Here is a 20,121-nt window from a genome sequence, read left to right as displayed (position 1 = left end):
CAGGTGACTGGGCATTCAGTGTTGTGACATGGTGACACCCTGCTGCAAGAAGTCATTAGAGACACAAATAAAATGACATGGATAGTTTGGGAGTATGCTGATTTAAAATGGCATCATATTTGCTATGGAGTAAAGCACATATATGGACCTGGGTTTATGTAGCAGAGTGTGCAAGACAGGACCCTGAACTTGTCTGTAACATATCCTGCATCATGTATCTGAAATGTACAGATTTACATGCATTTTTCATCATACTCTCCTGTTTTCCCACACAGTTTCTTGAGCCAGACTTTGAACTGACATTCTAAATTTTTATTTAAAATTTCTTTTGAAGTGGTATGTTCTCTTAGACTGATTTTAGAATACCTGTTCAGATGCAGTAGGGCTGTTTGTCACTTTTGAAATGAAGCATGCAGATTCCTAAATTACTTAAGTGACCTTGAGAAATGAGATTCAAAAGCAAAGCAAGTGATTTTTGGGCGTTATTAGCCACTGAAGAAATATAAACTGCATCAAATTTCATCTTTGCATTTTTTAAAAACACTTCTGCTCACTATTTTTTAGCAGGCTGTAGCAAAAAGGGAAGAATGTTTCTATGAGGTTGATCAAAGATATTGAGATGTCTGAGCTTTGCTTGGAGAAAAAAATGTTGTTCCAAATCACTCAAATACATAAAAATGGGCATGCAATTAATTTGTCTTGCTTGTGCATGTGGCTGCAGAAATTATTTTATAGAGAGCTGAGTAGTCAGCTTTCTAAGCAGTCATTTGCACGTACAGTTACCCTCACTACACATACACAAATTCTGAAAATACAGAGCTTAAACTAGGAGCAGTAAAATAACTTTTCAGGACTTATCTAAAATGTGAGTTTAATGAAGCCCCTTACAATAAGGAGAACATATTTGCTGTTTGCTCTTGTATGAGGTCCAGTCTGTAATAAAAACTGCTTTCTAACATAAAACAGTAGGGTAATTATTTCAGCAATCACCCATCTGTACATGGATCTCAAGAAACAGTTTACTGTGAAAAAGTCAGAAGTTGAAATGCTTGGAAGGAGAGTGCTCTGATTATTGTCAGAGAGCATTTGGCTCTTCTGCTTAGTTTTATTGTAATGTTATCCCTCTCATTATTCTGGATCATTTTATAATCTAATACTTTCATTAAGTGGGGATACTTTATTTTGTAATTTTTGTGATTTTGTGTCACAAACTGTTTATATGTGTAACCAACCTCCCTTATTGTTTTAGGAAGGGGAGAGTGTGTTCCTTGTCTTTCAGAAGAATCTGCACTTTTCTTTAACAATCCTTCATTCCATCTGAGGACTGTTCACCCACATGGATTTTCCATATTTAGGTTGTTCTGAAATGTTCCCTGCTTCTCTTACATAAGTACTAACACAGGTGGTGCCCAATTATCTGGTTATCAAACATTTTCCATTGTTTTAGAAGTGACGGGTTGTTTTTTTTTTTTAAATTTATGGAGATCTGCACTGAAGTACCTGTGAACTCATCTGCATTTTCTTAAATTAGAGGAGAAAGAAGGGCATGATTTACTTCTAGCTCTACATGCAGTCCTGAAAGGGAAGATAACTGTAAGAGAAGCATCTTAAGAAGTTGACAATGTAGGTCCTTCAGATGTTCCTTATTGGGTCTCTGAACTAATGTCCTTTTGAGAGGGGCATGAAAGTACTGGAAGCAGTGCAGAGGTGATGCTTTCTTTTTGTCTTGTGTTTCTACCCAGCAGCACATTTTGTTGCTGAGAATTTAGACCTTCACTTGGTGCTGGATGAGGAGTGCACAGCCTTAGACAGAAATGTTATGCCAGACACAGTCTTTCCACAATCGAGAAGATAATCCTAGCATTAGTGAGAAATCAAATGCTTCTTCACTGCGAGAGAACAGAAAGTCTAGCCACCTTTAGTAAGATTTAAGAATTTTTTTGCCATCCTGTCAGTTTATGAACAGGCTGAGTCCAAATAAGATGATGTTCATTCTGAATATATATTTAATTAAATTACATGGAGGTCTTCCCTCTCCTCCCCCTGCCTTTATGCTACTACAACTTTTTTCCTCCAAAACGGCAACTGAAGCATCAAATCTGTCTCTCTTCTGTTTGTACAACATAGTTCTTTTACTATTGTAACTGCCCTTTTCATTCACCTAAAAGTATTTTGTCTTCACCTTAGAGCTGGCTGAGCTCTTGAGGGTAATGTGACCTTAGAAGGCGTGTTCAGCATCATATTCAAGAAAAAAGGGGAGCTCTAACTTGTCGAGAGAGCTGCTGATTTATCAAAGAAGCCTAAGAATTTGAATTACACAAATTAGTGGGTAATTTTTAAATGTTATTATAATTCGGTGTAATTTGATTGTTGTCAGAGATGACAGCTATAGAGGGAGGAAGACATTTTCTACCCTTTCTCTTTTTAAAATCTATAAGAGATTAAGTTGAACACAGCTCATATAATCTAGACCTTGCAAAGTAAAGCTCCTAGCTTTGTGTAGGATGACCCCCATGTTTTCAAAAAAATTGAAATTCTTTCTGTTTTCTACTTGTGTTCTGGTTCTGCCTGTATGTGTGTCCAGTTTCTCCCATATTATTAGTATAAATCAGAGATATCAGAGGAGCCTACAATATGTTTGCACAGTTCCCTCATTATTATAATGCAGTTTTATATCCTAAGAACTGAAAACATTTTAACAGCAGGAAGATAGTAAGATTTTATATGCATTTCTGTCAACAGGAGAACTGAAATGCATGGAGTAGAGATAACTGAATCAGTTATGTGTATAAAAAGAAAAAAAAAAATCAAACCAGTCACAGAATTTGTATTTAGTTTTGTCCTCAGTCAAATGTGTCCATTTATTTCCCAGTCTTGTGAACTTCTAATTTGTATATAATAAGCACAGGAGTTTTTGAAGCAGTATTATACAGCTAAGGGCAGCTATAGTGCATGAATAGTAAAATGAAGCAGAGAAAAGGTAAAAGGAAAATGACACCCAAAAGCTGCCTCATGAAAAGCCGTACAGAGCAGCATAGCAAAATGTAGTCTACTTGAGGCCCCTTCCTTCCACAGAAGCAAGTAATTAGAATTTTCTTCTGCTAATATCTGGGCTCAGTGTGGATTTGTGGCGTTCTGCCGGCTTTGGTAAAGGCTTTCTGGATATTTGACAGCAGAAAATGCCACAGTCCCAAATTTATATCCTGTGTGCATTTGTAATGTGAGCATTTCAACTTCTGTTTTTTCCGTGGGGATTTAAAGTGGAGTGTGTGAACCAGACATCTGTAATGATGCCGTAATCAGGCTATGGGGATTAAGTTTATTAATAATGAAATATTGTCCTGGATGTGCAGTCATGTTCTGATATTACTTTAGAAATTTTAGCAGACAAAACCTGTACTCAAAGAGTACAGTATTCAACACAAATCCTTAATATAAGAAAAGGATAAATTCCATAAAAAGCTGAGATGTGACTTAAAAAAGCCTTATACTTATACCTATCATCTTCACATGTTGAAAGGAGTTAGAGCTCTATGAACATTTGAAGCATCATTAAAATTGTGAGGTCTCCAAAGTAAAATATGGATGTTATGAGATCTAATATTTTTTTCATCTCTGTGTAATAGCACTGATAAATTTTATATCAGCCTGAAAGTGGATGAAGACTTTCAAATTCAAATGTCAGTTTTTCAGCTGTCTTGAATGCTGCAGAAGAAAGAGAGGTTGTCTCATGATAGTTAGCCTAGAGGAATTGATCTAAATTTCCTGAGCAATACAAGCTGCCTGCACTTGCTGTGTATACATGAAGACTTACAAGATGAAGATTTTAAAAGGTTATGTCAACCCCAGCTCTGTCACCTGTGTCAATTTACCTCTTAACATGATTACCATCTTGATAATAAAATATATTGTACTAAATTTTAATCAAATTGTAATAGTGCAGATTTTGGAAATCTGTATGTGGACTACTGTTGACTATATTGGACTCCTCCTTCCTTTTCACATGTGAATATCAACCTGATCAGTAAAAAAGTAAGACTTAGCAAATGAACATGGAGAACAGTAAGACAGAAATTAATTCAGGCTTTAATCTTGTGGTGGGTTGACCTTGACTGGACACCAGGTGTCCACCAGGCAGCTCTATCACTCACCCTCCTCAGCTGGACAGGGAAAAGAAAATATAACAAAAAGCTCATGGGTTGAGATAAGAACAGGGAGATCACTCACCAATACTGTCACAGGCAGAATAGACTCAACTCAGGGAAATTAATTTAATTTATTGCCAATCAAATCAAAGTACGGTAATGAGAAATAAAACCAAATCTTAATACACCTTCCCTCCACCTCTTTTCTTCCTGGGCTCATCTTTACTTCTGAATTCCCTACCTCCTCCCCCTGAGCAGCACAGGGGAATAGGGAATGGGAGTTGTGGTCAGTTCATCACATGTTGTCTCTGCCGCTCCTTCCTCCTCACCCTCTTTCCGTGCTCCAGTGTGGGGTCCCACCCACAGGAGACAGTCCTCCACAAACTTCTCCAATGTGGGTCCTTCCCAGGGGCTGCAGTTCTTCATGAACTGTTCCAGTGTGGGTCCCTTCCACGGGGTATAGTCCTTCAGGAACAGACTGCTCTAGTGTGGGTCCCCCATGGGGTCACAAGTCCTGCCAGCAAACCTGCTCCAGCATGGGCTCCTCTCTTCCCGGGTCCACAGGTCCTGCTGGGAGCCTGCTCCAGCCTGGGCTTCCCACGGGGTCACAGCCTTCTCCAGGCATCCACCTGCTCCACTGTTAACCTCCCCGGGCTGCAGGTGGATCTCTGCTCCCCCATTAACCTCCAAGGGCTGCAGGGGCACAGCCTGCCTCACCATGGGCTGCACCATGGGCTGCAGGGGAATCTCCGCTCCAGCGCCTGGAGCACCTCCTCCCCCTCCTTCTTCACTGACCTTGGTGTCTGCAGAGTTGGTTCTCTCACATATTCTCAATCCTCTCCTCTGGCTGCTGTTGCACAGCAGTTTTAGCTCCTTCTTAAATGTGTTATCACAGAGGTGCTACCACCGTTGCTGATGGGCTCGGCCTTGGCCAGCAGCAGGTCTGTCTTAGAGCCGACTGGCATTGGTGCTGTCGGACATGGTGGAAGCTTCTAGCAGCTTCTCACAGAAGCCACTCTGGCAGCCCCCCTGCTACCAAAACCTTGCCACGCAAACCCAATACAAACTTCAAATGGTTCTATAGTTGTGTGTCTTTCACCTGATTGTGTTCAGCTTCCCATGGCTTATAGCTGAGGACTGTTGCATAAAAGTTCGGGTTCTGTCTGTCCTTGTGATTTTATACAAAGGGATATGTTATGCAGCTTTTAGGGACCATACCTGATATTGCCAAGCCCTAACTGCAGGTTGCCTTAGTAGGTCAGCTTAAATGTAGGTTGGGCATGCGTATACCTACCTAGTGAACTTGAACTGTAGACATACCTTGACAGCCTCTGAGATGTTTCAAATGGAAGTTGTAGATGCTGACACTCTGTCAGGGATGCTCTCCACTGAATAGCTGTCTGGTTTCATGCTGGATTAAGTGTCCTGAATAGACTTGATGTGCAGTGTTGGGGAGGGGGCGGGGGGAGTCTTTCAACATAGAACTTCAAAGGTGAAAGGCTTCTGTTTGTCCTCTCAGCTTGTGAATCTCAGAGCTGGTGGGGTCCTAAGGTACACTGCAATTACCAGCTGTGAGCATAGTTTCTCTGAAATATGAGCAAGTCTCATTTGCCATATTGACTGGACCCCTCTGTGAATTTCTCCAGGCCATCTTAAATGTCTCTGTTTTGCTTCAGTCAGTCTTAGCCAAGTGTAGTCAGTCATCTCAGAAGTGGCAGCCTGGCTCTGCTCCCTGCCTGGGTGGTGGGGAGAACCGGAGTGAAGCCCTGGGGCAGAGAAGCTGTTGACAGAAAACAGCCTGAGGTCCCTCAGAGCAGAACCAATGAGACCACTGAGCTCCAGTTCTGTCTGTCACCTGCTGGTGTCCATAAGTAAGTTGACAAAGCCCCATGGCCAGCAGTGTCATCTGACTGACATTGCTGAAAGAGTTGCAAGAGAGAAAGAAAAGGATCTTGATGAGATCCAGATTGACAACAGGGAAGACAGTGATAGGATATCAGATATGCTTTGTTCTGATTCCTTGTCACTCAGCTCATCTGAAATAGAAAGTTGGAAATATGGCAATGACTTCAGAATCGTCAGAACAGCAAGTTGCAAGGAGGGCCTGCTGAGCTGCCTGTGCCAAGACTCAGTGCTTCAGCTATAGCGTTCCTATATATGCCTTTTTTTTCTTTTTTTGCCATGCAGTAATTCTTACATCTTTTATGTGTGTGTATATATATATATATATATCTGTATTTTCATGGATTGTATCAGTGAGGTATACATACATTCTGCTGGATAAAAACAATGTGGAATATAAAATGTGGATTTTAACAGGTAATATTCTGCATTCTTTATGCAGGTACAGAAGGCTTGGGATTTAGCATCACTTCAAGAGATGTCCCTATTGGTGGCTCTGCTCCAATTTATGTGAAAAACATCCTTCCGAGAGGTGCAGCTATTCAAGATGGGAGACTAAAAGCTGGAGACCGATTAATTGAGGTGATGAAGTGTTACGTGTTGTTTGTCTGTGTTTTAGCATGAGCCCACGCACCAGTTCACTTCCAAAGGCTCTTAGTAGTTTGTGTTATAGGAAAATGTTTCCCTCCTCTTTTTTTTTTCCTTTTTTTGGCTTTGTTTTTTTTTTTTTAGGTTAGAGATCAAGGGCGGTGCATTTTCAGTACATAACTGTTTCAAGAGCTGGACCAGCCATACTATGAAAACATGAGCTTACATGTCCTTATGTGAATATAGTGTCATAGTCTTGCACTGCTGTTTAGGAATAAGTTGAAGCAAAGTGATTATTACCTAATAAGTGGCATTAAATCAGCATGGAGTGACAGACCAGAAATTATTGAAGATGTTGCCAAGTGTGGAAGACAATACCCTGGAAAGTTTTAGTGAATTAACTGAAAGGGGCAAGCTAAGAGGAGGGTAGTGCTACAGAGAATCAAGGCCAGTTCCCTCCTGAAGGGAGGATATCCTCAAGGGAGTTAAATTTCTCTTAGACAGGCGCACAGCGGACATCTTCCTGCACATCTAGCTGGAGTGATAGAAGATGTTACCACCCACAGCTCTTCATTAGCATCCCTAAACCAAATGGCGCTGGAGGTACAGCTGAGACTGTAACTGCCTCTCAGAGCCCTAACTTCACTTTACTGCAAAATTGGCAAAGTCAGCTTGAATTGTTGCTGGAGGATTGCCCTCCCTAATTACTGTAATTCAAGGTTACCCAGATGACTTGGGTTGAAGAGGTTGGAGAAGCATTTAAGACAACAGCTATGGCATCTCAGCTGTGTGAGCTGTGATCTCTTACGAGGGGAAGGAAGAAGATGGTTTTGCTGACTTCTTCAGAGTGCCATGGTCACTTGCTTGACAGTTAGTTGATTTGACTTACATTTCCAAAATGTTTTTGAACAGGCAAGCTTGATAATAGCCTATCTTTCTCTGGCTTCTCCTTTACTCAAGTTAGCTGATAGAGTGGGAAATCTGCTTGTATGTATTCCCTTCCTGTCTGTACTGGTAAGTGGTATGTGGAGGCCAAGCAGTTGGATGACTGAACAAAGGCAAAATAAAGAGTAACTGCTCCAAAGTTATTTTGGGGAAAAAATTGTTTTCTACTTTTGACAGAACTTATTGTGCAAGATGTATTTGGAAGATATGTGTAACACCAAGGCATGTGGAAACAAGACCAATTTTGGATCACACATTGATTTTACCAAAGAATTTTTGTGAGAAATTCTTGTAAAAAATACTGGTAGATTAAATTAGTTAGGTTTAGAGTACACTGCAGTATAGAATTGCTGCTAAAGAGGAGGGAAATATAGCTGTCTTGCTTCTTATTTGTATTCGTATGTAAAGAAGGTGTGTTTAATCAATTCTATTAAATGGAAACTGTACTGAGCCAATAAGCAAATTACTTCAGTGAGGTTTTTTTTTTTAATACTGCCCCATATGATTCACATGATTTTTCAGTATGAATTTCTACTGTTTTTCTTGGTTTGGAGTCTTATGATTTTCTAATATTTCCTTTGTCACAGGTAAATGGAGTTGATTTAACAGGCAAAACTCAAGAAGAAGTAGTGTCCTTGCTGCGAAGCACCAAGATGGGAGGGACCGTCAGCCTTCTGATTTTTCGACAGGAAGAAACATTCCATCCAAGGGAACTGGTGCGTAAAATAGAGACCAGCTAAGAGATTTAGATGAGTATGAGCAAATGGTTTGATCTTGTCACCTGCTAGTAAACGTGGCCAGCACTGAATATAAGAAAAAAACCCTAAAACAACCCATCTATTTTGCTTTATTTAGAACACTTTACATGAATGGTTTCTATTCTCTTGAGATCTGCTACTGGAATTAAGTATTTGTTAATAATGTGTAAGCGAGAGTTTTATTTTGAGTGAAAATGTTTATTATAGAAGAAGCTATTGGATGGACTTTATTTGGATGCATGCAGACAAGTAGATTATTTCATATCTTTCAAAAAATCTATGTTTGAAAGCCTGCCATTTGTCCCACTACCTGCTCACTAAATATTTCAGAGCATATAATACTATGCCAAAACAGGATATGTAAATGCCTTTCTATCAAAAAGTGGAATATATAAGAAATAGTAGCCTTTTTTGAATATAAATGCAATCTCTGTGGAATGGAAACCCTGCAGTTATTAATTTAGCAGGGTAATTCAGAAAATGTTTCTGAGGAATTTACATGAAATGGAAATAAAATGATGTTTCATACTGTACCTGCTCCACTTGCATAGTATATACAGATATTTCTCTGATAATTATTCAAGATAATTTCTGTTATGAAAAGGTAGACTGTGAATGTAGCAGTCTTACTTTGTTCTGTATTCAATTAAACCATTGAAGTTATTTATTATTTGTATTATCATAGCTATATATAGCTCTAAAAACATCTTATTTGGCTGCATTATCATGAGAAGATAGATAAATATAAGTGACAGATATAAGTATGATGAATAGATTGCTTCATTTTTCTATTGGATTTGTGTTATTTTGAATGCAAAGAGAATGTATTTTTGTTTGGCCATTTCAAGATGTTGAACGTTAGCCTTTTACTTTTCAAAACTACAATTAAACCTAGGAAGTCAAAGTGGCAGGGAAGGTTACAAATGAACCACACTTTTACCTTAATATTCTTGGAACATGACTTCAGGTACTGAAGTGAAAGTTGTGATAAAATGAAGAGAAATTAACAGTTTGAAATCATATTTGCCCTACCTTATTACTGGAACTGTGAAAGCAATCTGTTTATAAGATCCTATGATGTAATTTTCACAGTATTGCTATCTTACATAAAGGTGAATGAAAATGCTTTTTAAGTTTTCTAAATAAACTTAGAAGGAAGAAAATGTCTTTATTTTGTGTATATTATTTCTCTAGTAAAATGAGGAAGTTATAATGCATAATTTAACACGATATTTTGTTTAGTTGTAAACAAAGATATGATGTGAGTAATGCAGAGATTTAATAGTAATACTTGATGTAGTTTTAAAAATAACAGCAAATCAGCCCCTTTAAATGAGTTCAACCTCAGTAGCCTCCTTGTTGCTGCTCAGGTGATACTCTCTCAGCTATTTTGGCAAGCACCAATGTAGGGAAGCCAGATCTCATTGTGGTTGTGTCAGGTAGTAGGTGGGCTCTGCGCTATGTAGTCAGAGATCAGATCTGAACTGGTGTACGTTTCTGTAACTCCAGTTGAACAAATGATATTGTGAGGATCTGACAATACATGTGTGTGATGATCCTCTGTTGCATAAGGATTTGTTTGTTTGCATTTTGACATGAAGAAATGTTAGGTGAGCTCTGCTGACAGCTGTCAAAGAGCAGGAGCAGAATTGCTGGGGAAGCTGTTGAACTAAAACCCATCATAAGGGCTGTTCTTTCTTCTCTGGTAAGAAATAATCTTAAAAGGAAAAAAAAGTATTTTCAAACAGCTCCTATCATTGTCTTTTACTAGCTTTATGTACAAAAAAAAATAATATTGAAGGAGGAGGGGAATGATCTGAAATCATGTCAGTTCATCTTTTTCATGTGTAAACCTTCTTTGGTCACTTAGGAACAATTTGTCTTTGCATCCTTCCCTATTTCTGTCATATTTTCTACATTTGTATGCTTTAAATATTAACTGAACAAGATGTGTCTCAAAAACCGTATGCTTAAAATCATGTTATTTGATATTATCCATCTCATAAAGGGCAGGACTTGCTGTTGCTTGCTGAGAAGCACTCAGTATTAAAACCATTTTATATTTGCCAACATTTGTACAGATAGTAATCCTAATAAAAGAGGTGTTTAGATTTTATGTTTGGGTTATGGCTTGTTGAATGACTTTTGAAAAGTTACTTATCCTTCAGTTTCTTTATAAGTAAAATGAAGATATTAAACTTTCAGGAGAGTTGTGGAGTTTAATGTCTTTGATGTATGTTGCCATTACTGTCTGGAAAGGACCTATGAAAATGTGTAGCTGTATCTAAAATTCACAGGAATGTTAAGCTGAGTCCATTTAGGTTAGTATGGGATCTTTGTAGCTTGTGTGGTCAGGTTAGGGGGTGTGTGTATGATGAAGAGCCATCATCCAGCGCAGCGGATCATGGTAAAAGTGGAAGCAGGGAATAAAATCAAATTGGCAGGAGTTAACTTTTCTAGCCAGTAAGATCTGGAAGAATGATAATGCTTCTCCAGAATACCAGGCATTTTATTGCTCCCAGAATTACCTAATGCCAGATAGGTAATATATTAAGGCTTGTCCACATCAGTGGGAGAGGCAGATTGTCTCTTAAAAATCTTCCATCCCTGCCCCCTTCCTTTGTGAAAGGGGTTGGGGATAACTCTGGTTAAGTAGAGCTCCTATTATACGGTGGTTACCTCATATAACCAAGCACAACTTGCTGTGAAGGATTTTCTTAGACCCTGCTACTGACTATGTGAATCCATTGAAGGATTGACTTGGGTTGTTTAGCTTTTGAGCTGAATTTTCAGTATCAGCAGAGACTGGCTGGCAGAGTTAGTCTCCTGTACCCTACAAGTTAATATGCCCATTGGTACATGCAGGTCCTTTACGTGTTCCTGGTAGCTGGCTCCTTCATTGTTTTATTGGTTGTTGGGTGCAGGTTAAAGCTAACTGGATGTTTGTGTTACTACTTTGCCACTGCATTTTTGTGCTCAATCATTTGATGTTTGTGTTACTACTTTGCCACTGCATTTTTGTGCTCAATCATTTGAATCTCCTGCAAAACAGCCCAAAGCAAAAAAGTCCAGTAATCCCTAGCATTTCATTTTGGCCCAGCTGAGTGGACATAGCTGGTTAGCCATAATCATCCAGCCAGCAGCAAAGTGGATCCTGGGTGCTCAAAGGGCTTTTAATATGGGTGGACATGGGCTTGGGAGAGTAATAGTTCCTTATGTGTGTTTCCAGAATTGGTTCAGGGGTGCAGAAGGTTTTCCAGTGATGTATGTTTGCCTTGTGTGCCCTGAGACGTAGGTGAGGAGTGCAAGGTACAGGAGGGTCCCGTCTGTAGTGGACTGAAAGCAACCTTCTGTCCTGAGATGCAGACCCAGTGCTGTAGTTCTGGTTCATCCAAACACACTTTAAAGGGGAATCCCTTGTTAAAATGGGAATGAATGTATTAAAAAATAGGTACTTGTTTAAAGTATTTGGAAAGGTTTGTCTGGATTGCTGAGGCCATTCTTTGAAAACTTCAAAGCAGAAGGGAAAGGCCAGGGCAGAACATCCCTGAATGAGAACATTCCACCAACCAGAAAATGGCGCAAGCAGCTATGATTGTTCCTTGGCCAGATAGCCACCTCCCTCACAACCAGATAAAGTCAGGTGCACTGGCCTAAGATCACCGGAAGTTATTTTTATTCACCTCTTATTAGACAAATTTGAATCAGGGCTGTGACGAACACCCTTCATTTTGCCATTACCACTTCACATCAGAATTAAAGCTCTTTGCTTATCCCCCTGCTGATAGATAGTATATGTCATATGTAGTCGTGTTCTTATTTATTTTTTTTACTTCCTTTAGAATGCAGAACAAAGCCAGTCACAAATTCCAAAGGAAACGGTAAGAGCTTTGTCTTTTCCATACTGGAAGACTCCCAAATGTTTTTAAATTGATATGGCACTTCTCCATCAAAGTTTCACAGATCCTCCTTTCACCTTATATACTGTAGATGGCTCTCTCTAGCTTTACATTTTAAATGTGTTTTTTAATGTAATTTCAAATACTATTTGAATATTATATACAATGTATGTTCAAGTGCTATTTGAAATTACATGTTTTATACACAGCTAAAGGCCTAAGGTTGGAATGATAAAGAGCAGACTGTTAGCTTGGGTTACTTGTTGAAACTAATTGTTTAAATCATGATTATATGACTGAAACCTGAGATGCAAACACAGAAATTAGGCAGTTTGGATTTAAGACTCAATTGTATCCTCATAGCAAACCACTGTTAGTTATTTTTAAGAAACTATAGGGAAGTACTATCAAATTTAACCCTTTGAAGGCTGTAACAGGTTTGTATGCGATGTGTCAGTGACACGTATTGAGGTTGTATACTGTTTATATACCTCATTTTAGTCAGTGGAACAGGATCAGTACACATTGTACTAATGTATGTATGTTTTTCTAAAATAAAAGGTTTATTTTATGGAATATTAACGGAGGATATAACAATAATATAGTTAATGTATCTTAGTTAAAAACATACTTCAAGAAGCTCCATTCAGTTAGGTATCTATTTCAAAATTAAATAATACATTATATTATGGAGAAATTAAGAAGATTCGTGCTGGGATTTGAGATCAGTTAGGCTGCTGAAAAACAGAAAAAGCTTGTCTAGATGATTTAGAATGCCTTACCAGCAATGATGAGATGGTGTCTCAGATAAGAAAGTCAAAACTAGGTAAAGAGATGCAAGAGCCATCTCAGTGAGATAGTCAAGGGTACGTTGGTTGATACTATTAATGTTTCAAGCCAATGGAATGTAACTGCTAAAATGAGTGTTTGGGTTGAATGTAGCGATATTCACTTTTATCCCTCTGGCTTTTGATGTCCTTCTAGTCTGAAAGTCATCTGCATAAGGCCTCTGCAAAATCATGGGTGTATCATTGTTTCAGACATGCCTCGCAGTATCTTTTTAGTACATTTAGTACATTTAGTTACAGTATGTATGGTTTTATATTCATAGTTTCTTACCCACGTACTGCTGATACATGATGAGATCAAAGATCAAAGCCCAGGACAGTATTTCTGCCTGTAATTGAATACAATTGAGAATAATGTGTGGGTGCAGCTTTATAAAAGTGTCCTGGTTTTAGGAGTCGAAATTCTGCCCCCAAACCTCATTAAGATCAGGCAGATTGCCTAACAGGAGTTTATATGAATCAGTTGCTCATCTGTTGCAAAGTTAATGTTTTGTAGCAAATTCCATGGTGAAATCCTTTCTGTGCCATTTTTGGGACCAATACCTTGACTTCATCTAAGGAAAGACCAAAAGAAGATGAGTGTATCTCATTTTTTCTCTGTAGATGGAAGCTAAAAATTGCTTGTTAGCCAGGGGATTATGCAAGAGGGACAGGGAGCATATGAGTAGGTAGGTGTTTCTGAAAAACCAGCCAGAAAGCCCTAGCAAGCCTTGGAAATAAGGAAGTGAATTGGGAAACATGTGGAGATGTATTTGGTTAGTGAGGGAAGGAAGCTACAGAGCTGGTCAATACAAAAATCTTTTTTGCGTAATGTCTTGGGTTTTTCATTCATTATGGGTTGGGATTTTTTTGTTATTTATTTGAAGGCTTAGAGCAACAGTGATCAATAGTAGGAACAATAGGTCTCTTTAAATTTGCCTTCTCCTGGGTGGGAATAAAAAATGGACTAAACGTGAAAGGTGTCAGCGGGTATTTATAATGCACAATGCTTTTGCACTTACCTCCCTTCTTCCAATCTACTTTGCTTTGGATAAGCGTGATACTCCAGTTCTACAGAACTAATTTTCCTCAGCTGCACATTAATAATACAGTCACACACTTTTTTATTATTTTTGAAAGTATTTTTCATTGCTTTCCTTTATTCTCCTTGTTTCTGCCTCAATCCCTATTTATTCCTCTGTCTACTTTTCAGGTCTTTGAGATTTCTAATCTTGCAATTTTTATTTCTGTGTCTGCTCTGATCTTTGTGCTGTTAGTTGTGAGGTTTTAGTCTCCAATGTCAAGGACTTGATAGTAGAAAGCAAAGCAAAAAAAACAACAACAAAAAAAAGCATGATGAAAGCACTGAAGCTATAGAAATGAGGGAGAGGTGAAATACAAGTCTGTTTTTAATTTAAAGGCAAAATGGTTGTGAATTTTTTTTGTTGTTATGTCTGTGTGGGGAAATAGAAGAAAAATGCACCTTTGAAATTAAAAAAGGAAAAAAACCTTGAAAATTGAAGGCCTAAAATGAATTTTATATGTAGACCCCAAAAGATAAAGCCTAATTTATCTACACATTATTAACACTCAGAGGTTACATTCATGTAACTGTTACCTTGAAATTATTTACACTGATATTGTTGGAAATGGATGCAGTAGTTAGTCTTCATAGATGTAATAAAAGAAAACCTTGAAAGATATTTTTTCTTAATTTATCTGTGGCCTGAAATCCTTGGAGAGTTATTTCTTACTACCCATATAGGGAAGCATATGACTTCATATTTTTACACATCATCACAAAATATAGATTCTTGCATTCTCGTTCTTGAACTTCCATATGAGGAGTTTTTATAACTTGCTAAGCTCGCAGAATTTAAGTTTGCTCTCTAGTTATCCATAAGAAATGCAAATTGCTAATGCAGCTTCAGCTTCTATCCAGTAACTGTGCCCTGGTGAAAACAGTACTGATGTTTTTACCTTCTGTTTTGCTGACGAACGGAACAGGCGCTCCGTGTACTCCTGAAGCAAGGAAATCTCCTGTATCTTAGTTGAAAGATTGTTTCACCCAGTCACGAGTTTGTGCCATTTGTACAGCTGATGACAGCATGGAACAGATGCACCTATTTCTAAACATGGTGATTATTTGGAATGTAGAAGATTGACCGTAATATGAAAACTAGTAATTTATCATTATTACATTTCTGTTTCTAAGCATAATTATCTTAATCTTGTTACGGAGCATTGAAATGAACTGTTAATTATGCTATGTAAAACATCTGCCAATTAATTTTTCCTCATACTCTTTGAAAGTCAGTAGTGTTTCAGTAATACTTTGCTTTTACAATTGTCATTCACTGTTTGTTTTCTGAATTCAGAACCGACAAGTTAACTTTCATGTAAGCATAATGCTAGAAAAATAATAATTATCATATAAGTATTTTCTAGGGAGTATTGGTAAAAAGAGATTCAAAGTTAGAATTCAAGATTTAATTCCATGATTGTTGCACTCAGCAGCATGGGAAAGCTTCAGTTTTCTGTTCTCATTTGTTTTTCTGTCAAATTGCTGTAAGTGAGCAGAATGTTATGAATTTTAGTGAATGCAGGATTCGTAACAGTGACATAACAAGAGCGGTTGGTGTGTTGGAACAATATATAAATGTTTAGCAGCCCTGATAGAAATTGCAAATGGGATTGCTTTTTATTTTCTTCTGAACACGAACATCTGATACTTCTGTTATTATCTAAATTTAATTCTGATCACCATGTTTTTTCAGAACTCTGGGATAATGTCATGGCTAAACCTATCAGCATTTTTGGGTTCAGTTGCTGTTCTTGCCACAGACTTTTCTGTATGATTCTGAGTAAATTAGCTAGCTACACTCTTTATGCAAAAACTAATCACCCATAGGAATGGGGTGATACCACAGTGGTCAGAGGCATTTTGTAAGAGCTAATGCATAATTATTTTTGTACACTTTTTGTTTGCAACTTTTTGTGTTATGAGTATGAGAGGGATCCTAGCAAACGCCTGGAAAAACATAATTTATATTGACTGATGGATGGAAAATTCTTGGAGCTTAATCTTGGGGGGAAAAGAGCACTGTCAGTGTTGAGCTTTAAGGTGGTGGTGTTCTGGGTGAGTGTGTGTTTGTTTTTTACTTTTGGTGAAAAGCTGTTTGTATTACTTCAAGTTACGTAGTCACTGGGTGCGTATCCATAGCTATTTTTCAAAGCTGTAAGTTCCCACCACTTCATATTTAGCACTTATATAGAACTTCAGCTTTTATAGCATCTTAGTATCATTCAATTGATGCAAATCTTCCTTCATGCAGAACCTTCTTTGGAGAACAGTTCAGAGCTTCATCAATTTCCATTGCTGCAATAGGTAATCCAAATGTCTAAAAATTGAGCCAAGATCGTACATTGACTAATATCAGCCTACACCAATAGCAGTGCTGATATCATTAGATACAGAATGATTTTATCGGAAAAGGAGAGGTTTGACTGATGATTAAGCTGATGCTATTATTGCTTCCAAGCTGTTTAGGAATACTGCAAATAACTGGTGCTGATTATTTTTTTACCTTTTTATTTTCTAATGGTGTGAGGCACAAGGGTGATTACAATGTTTTAAAAGCCTTTTTAGTGCTAATTTCAGTGGTTTCATATTATATTTTTAATAAAGTTGTGACATAAGAAACAGATTGCTGACATATGAAAGAAAGAGGTAGTGAATGTGTGATCTTCTGCAGGATACTGTTGTCTTCAGTCTTTTACCATAGGAGGTACTCTAGTATTGAACAGCATGTTCTGGGGCATTAATGCGTAGAGCTGAGACATTAATTCCTAGTGAATAATTAATACAACAATTGAGTGACTGTGTTTATGAATGCTCTTTGAGTAGTCTGAATTTCCTGGAACATTCAGTAATAATCCATATAAACTTCTGTGTAACTCTGTGCTTGGGACTGATCCTCAGGCTTATTGTTTTGACTCTGTCATCTGCAGGTGATTTACCTGGCTGCAGTGTGGCACACCCGAGCTGGCTCTGTGCAGCACTGTGGGGCAGCTTTAACCATTTTCTTAACGCTTGCATTGATAACACTTGCTGGCCAATTTTGTGGAAGGCAATGTATGTGTCCATCCACTGACGTTCTGTAACAGGGTTGCCTCAGTGCCACCGTTGCAAAGTCATCCTGAAGCCACACTGGTGTGCACATCATTGTTCACCGTTATTACACTATTTCCTACATACCAACCTTACCTTATTTTGGATAATAAATCGACTGTATAAGGCATTTACAATTCAAACGACAGATAATAGGGTGTGAGACTGAAAGGGTCCACGAGTTCCTTTAGTTGATCACCTGCTTACCCAGGCAATGGGGTCATCAGGTTCTTTCAAACACTTGTCCTAATTTGGGTGAGTGCAAAGTTCACATTGTTGCTTAAAGTTCCTATTTAAACCTCTGAAAACTCATTGGTTGTGTGCAAAGCTTGTTTTACTGCACTATTGGCTTTAGACTTTTGGTGTTGATTCTTTGTTGCTATTAAATCCAGTGAAAATAGTGAGATGAAGTAGTTTGCCATGGTTGCCTGAACGTCTGCAGCAGGAGTAAGATACAGGTCAGTTCCAGCACCCCATATGGGCATTGCCTCATGTGGAACGTGTTTCTTACCATGGACTTCTACAAAGGCATTTTTTCCCTTTCAACTTTGTTTTTCCGCCTGACTTTCCTAGACACTCTCTATTTGTTTCTTTAGCCTTTCAGGTCTTTTACATCCAATAGGCCAGTGAGAGAAATATAAAGATTTTTATGGAGCTCTGTCATTAGTGTGTTGGGCATTGAACTTTTTCTTGAACGAGGGATAGTGCAGAGAGCTGTAGCTTTACAGGCTTCTTTGGCAGAGCAGACACCTGCTGTGTATCTAATCCCTTGGTTTACACTTCTCTAGGATAAGTATCTTGTAAAGAAATGGGGTTAGCATTACAATCACATGTTTGTTTCAGAACATATAGTAGAAGAACAAAGTCTGAATAGGAGCAACAGTTTGGAACAGGGTTTGTTGGCCTGGGTAAAGTACAGTCATGGTAACGACAATGCACTAGTCCCTGTGTGAAGTATTGAGATGCATAACCAACGAAATATTTTTAGTGGTTTGATCAGTTGATTTGAAATGTAGAATCTCAACTGCTTAAACCAGTTTTTACAACAGCCCAGATCAGAGTGTTAGCTTTAGGGAGAGTAATGTTAGCGCAGACAAGCGATGGCCTTCTCATAGAGATAAATAACAAACATGTGGATGTACTTAAACATGGGCTTTGCAAAGCTTTGGTTTTCATACTAAATGAAAATCACATGCCAGAATTTTTGTGCTTTGGAAAATGTTTAATTTTTTCCTAAACTATTTTTTTAATCCATCAAAAACATTAAACTGAAGATATTTTTGAATATGGAATACGGTTTTTGATATTAAATGAAATCCTTAAAATGGACATAACTGGAAATGTAACGGGCCCATTTTTCAGTATTTTCCCGAGCTAGCATTTCTGCATATAAATACGTACCAATGTTAATCCACATATAATATGCAAAAAACTTCTCCTTGATGGGATTAAAATTAAAGCAGACCACATTTCCCATAAAATCTCAGAATTCAGATGTAGGTTTTGATATTTAGCAGCTGCTGTTTGATTTGAACAAGAGTGCAGTCTTTGCCAGATGTGACATATTAACTTAGCTAATATGAATAATGAGTCTCAGTGTATATGTGCAAATAAGATTCATTAGTGTTTATGTAACATATGGGAGACATTAAAATACTTAACCTAGGAAGAGTTAGAAAAAGAAAGTAAGCATAAGAATTTTAGTTGTTTAGTTGGCTTGAGCCCTATATCATTTTATAAGTAGGTAAGTAGACACTGTAGGCCCTCATAAGCTGTAATGCAACACATGATTGTTTGATTTAAAAGAAAGAAAAAAAAGATAAAAGGCCTTGTTGTATTCAGGAGGAAACTGGGTTGGAGTGTGCGTGTCACTATTGGATCAGTAGGCAGGCTTTTCTCTGCCGGAGGATACTTTTAAATCTGATAGAACTGCTGTAGTTATATTTATCTTTAATGCCTACCCACAGCAGGATCCATCAGCTCCCAGTAATTCCTCCTGAGGAGAGGCCTCAGCTGAAGTTAGAGGTGTGTTGCAGGCCACCTACATTGCTCTCTTTTCAGTACCTCCAGCAGTAATAAATCTACATTTTTATAAGTACTAAACATCACCCCCCACAAAACAGTTGTTGACCAAGGAAGCTGTTTTGGTTCCTTGGAGCTGTTTGATTTACGTGTTCTATGTTTGTGCATGTGATGGCATATGATGAAAGTGAGTCATCATCTTTTGGTGTATCTCAGTTTTAGAAGGTGGCCTGATAGGACAGCAGTGTCACGCCCCTAACTTGAAGGACAAAACATTTTGAGTCATCTCTGATGACAAGAATGTCTTTGCACAGTAACTAAGTGAAATCTCCTCTCTCTCGTGTATATCATGCATGTTTTAAAATAAGAATTCCATTTTGTTGTAATAATACTGAGACAAACTTTATTGGTTTCCCAGTGTATAGGAGTTATGATTTCTTAGTATCGAGGGTACCTTGTGAGAAAGAAGAAAATAATGAAAGCTGTATTAAAACCTTCTAAAGATTGAAAATATCCTGGAAAAGGCTGTGATGTTAGGTTGGAATTCCCTATTATTGGAACCAAATGACTAAACCTGGGATTTTGCCATTTCCAGTCCTCTTACTTTTACACCCTGTGCTTCCTAGATGTGGTGAGCTCTTAAATCCATGGGACTTCAGACTCATATTTCAAGAACTTGAGACTTTATGTCTGGACAAATTCAAACGAGAGAAGACACATTTGTGAGGAAAAAAGTTGATAGGTTAACAAAGTAATAATTAAGGCTTACAGAGGCTTACAGGCTTAGGGCTGTGATGGTAGAAGGCTGGACACAACAGATTTGGGGGCAGGTAAAGTGAATAGTGTGGATGGGGTCATTGGAGG

At 38.1% G+C, this 20,121-nt stretch overlaps 1 protein-coding gene across 14 annotated transcripts in view; it reads left to right on the top strand.

The window, feature by feature from the left end:
• Window positions 1-20,121, top strand: part of PARD3 (par-3 family cell polarity regulator) — a 457,578-nt gene that overhangs the window by 250,927 nt on the left and 186,530 nt on the right. For 10 of the 14 annotated variants that reach the window (XR_012628846.1, XM_074867632.1, XM_074867622.1 and 7 more), the window contains 3 exons: window positions 6,490-6,629; window positions 8,168-8,296; window positions 12,181-12,219. Coding sequence is in view for 13 of the 14 variants with exons in the window: in XM_074867632.1 (XP_074723733.1) it covers window positions 6,490-6,629; window positions 8,168-8,296; window positions 12,181-12,219 (308 nt within the window). In the remaining variant the exon portion in view is untranslated. The remainder of the gene's footprint in view (window positions 1-6,489; window positions 6,630-8,167; window positions 8,297-12,180; window positions 12,220-20,121) is intronic. The other 4 variants (XM_074867651.1, XM_074867643.1, XM_074867687.1 and 1 more) reach the window with 1 other exon arrangement.

Source organism: Strix uralensis, chromosome 1, assembly GCF_047716275.1.
Source record: "Strix uralensis isolate ZFMK-TIS-50842 chromosome 1, bStrUra1, whole genome shotgun sequence".
Lineage (NCBI taxonomy): Eukaryota > Metazoa > Chordata > Aves > Strigiformes > Strigidae > Strix > Strix uralensis.
This window is presented reverse-complemented; position numbering and strand designations above follow the sequence as displayed.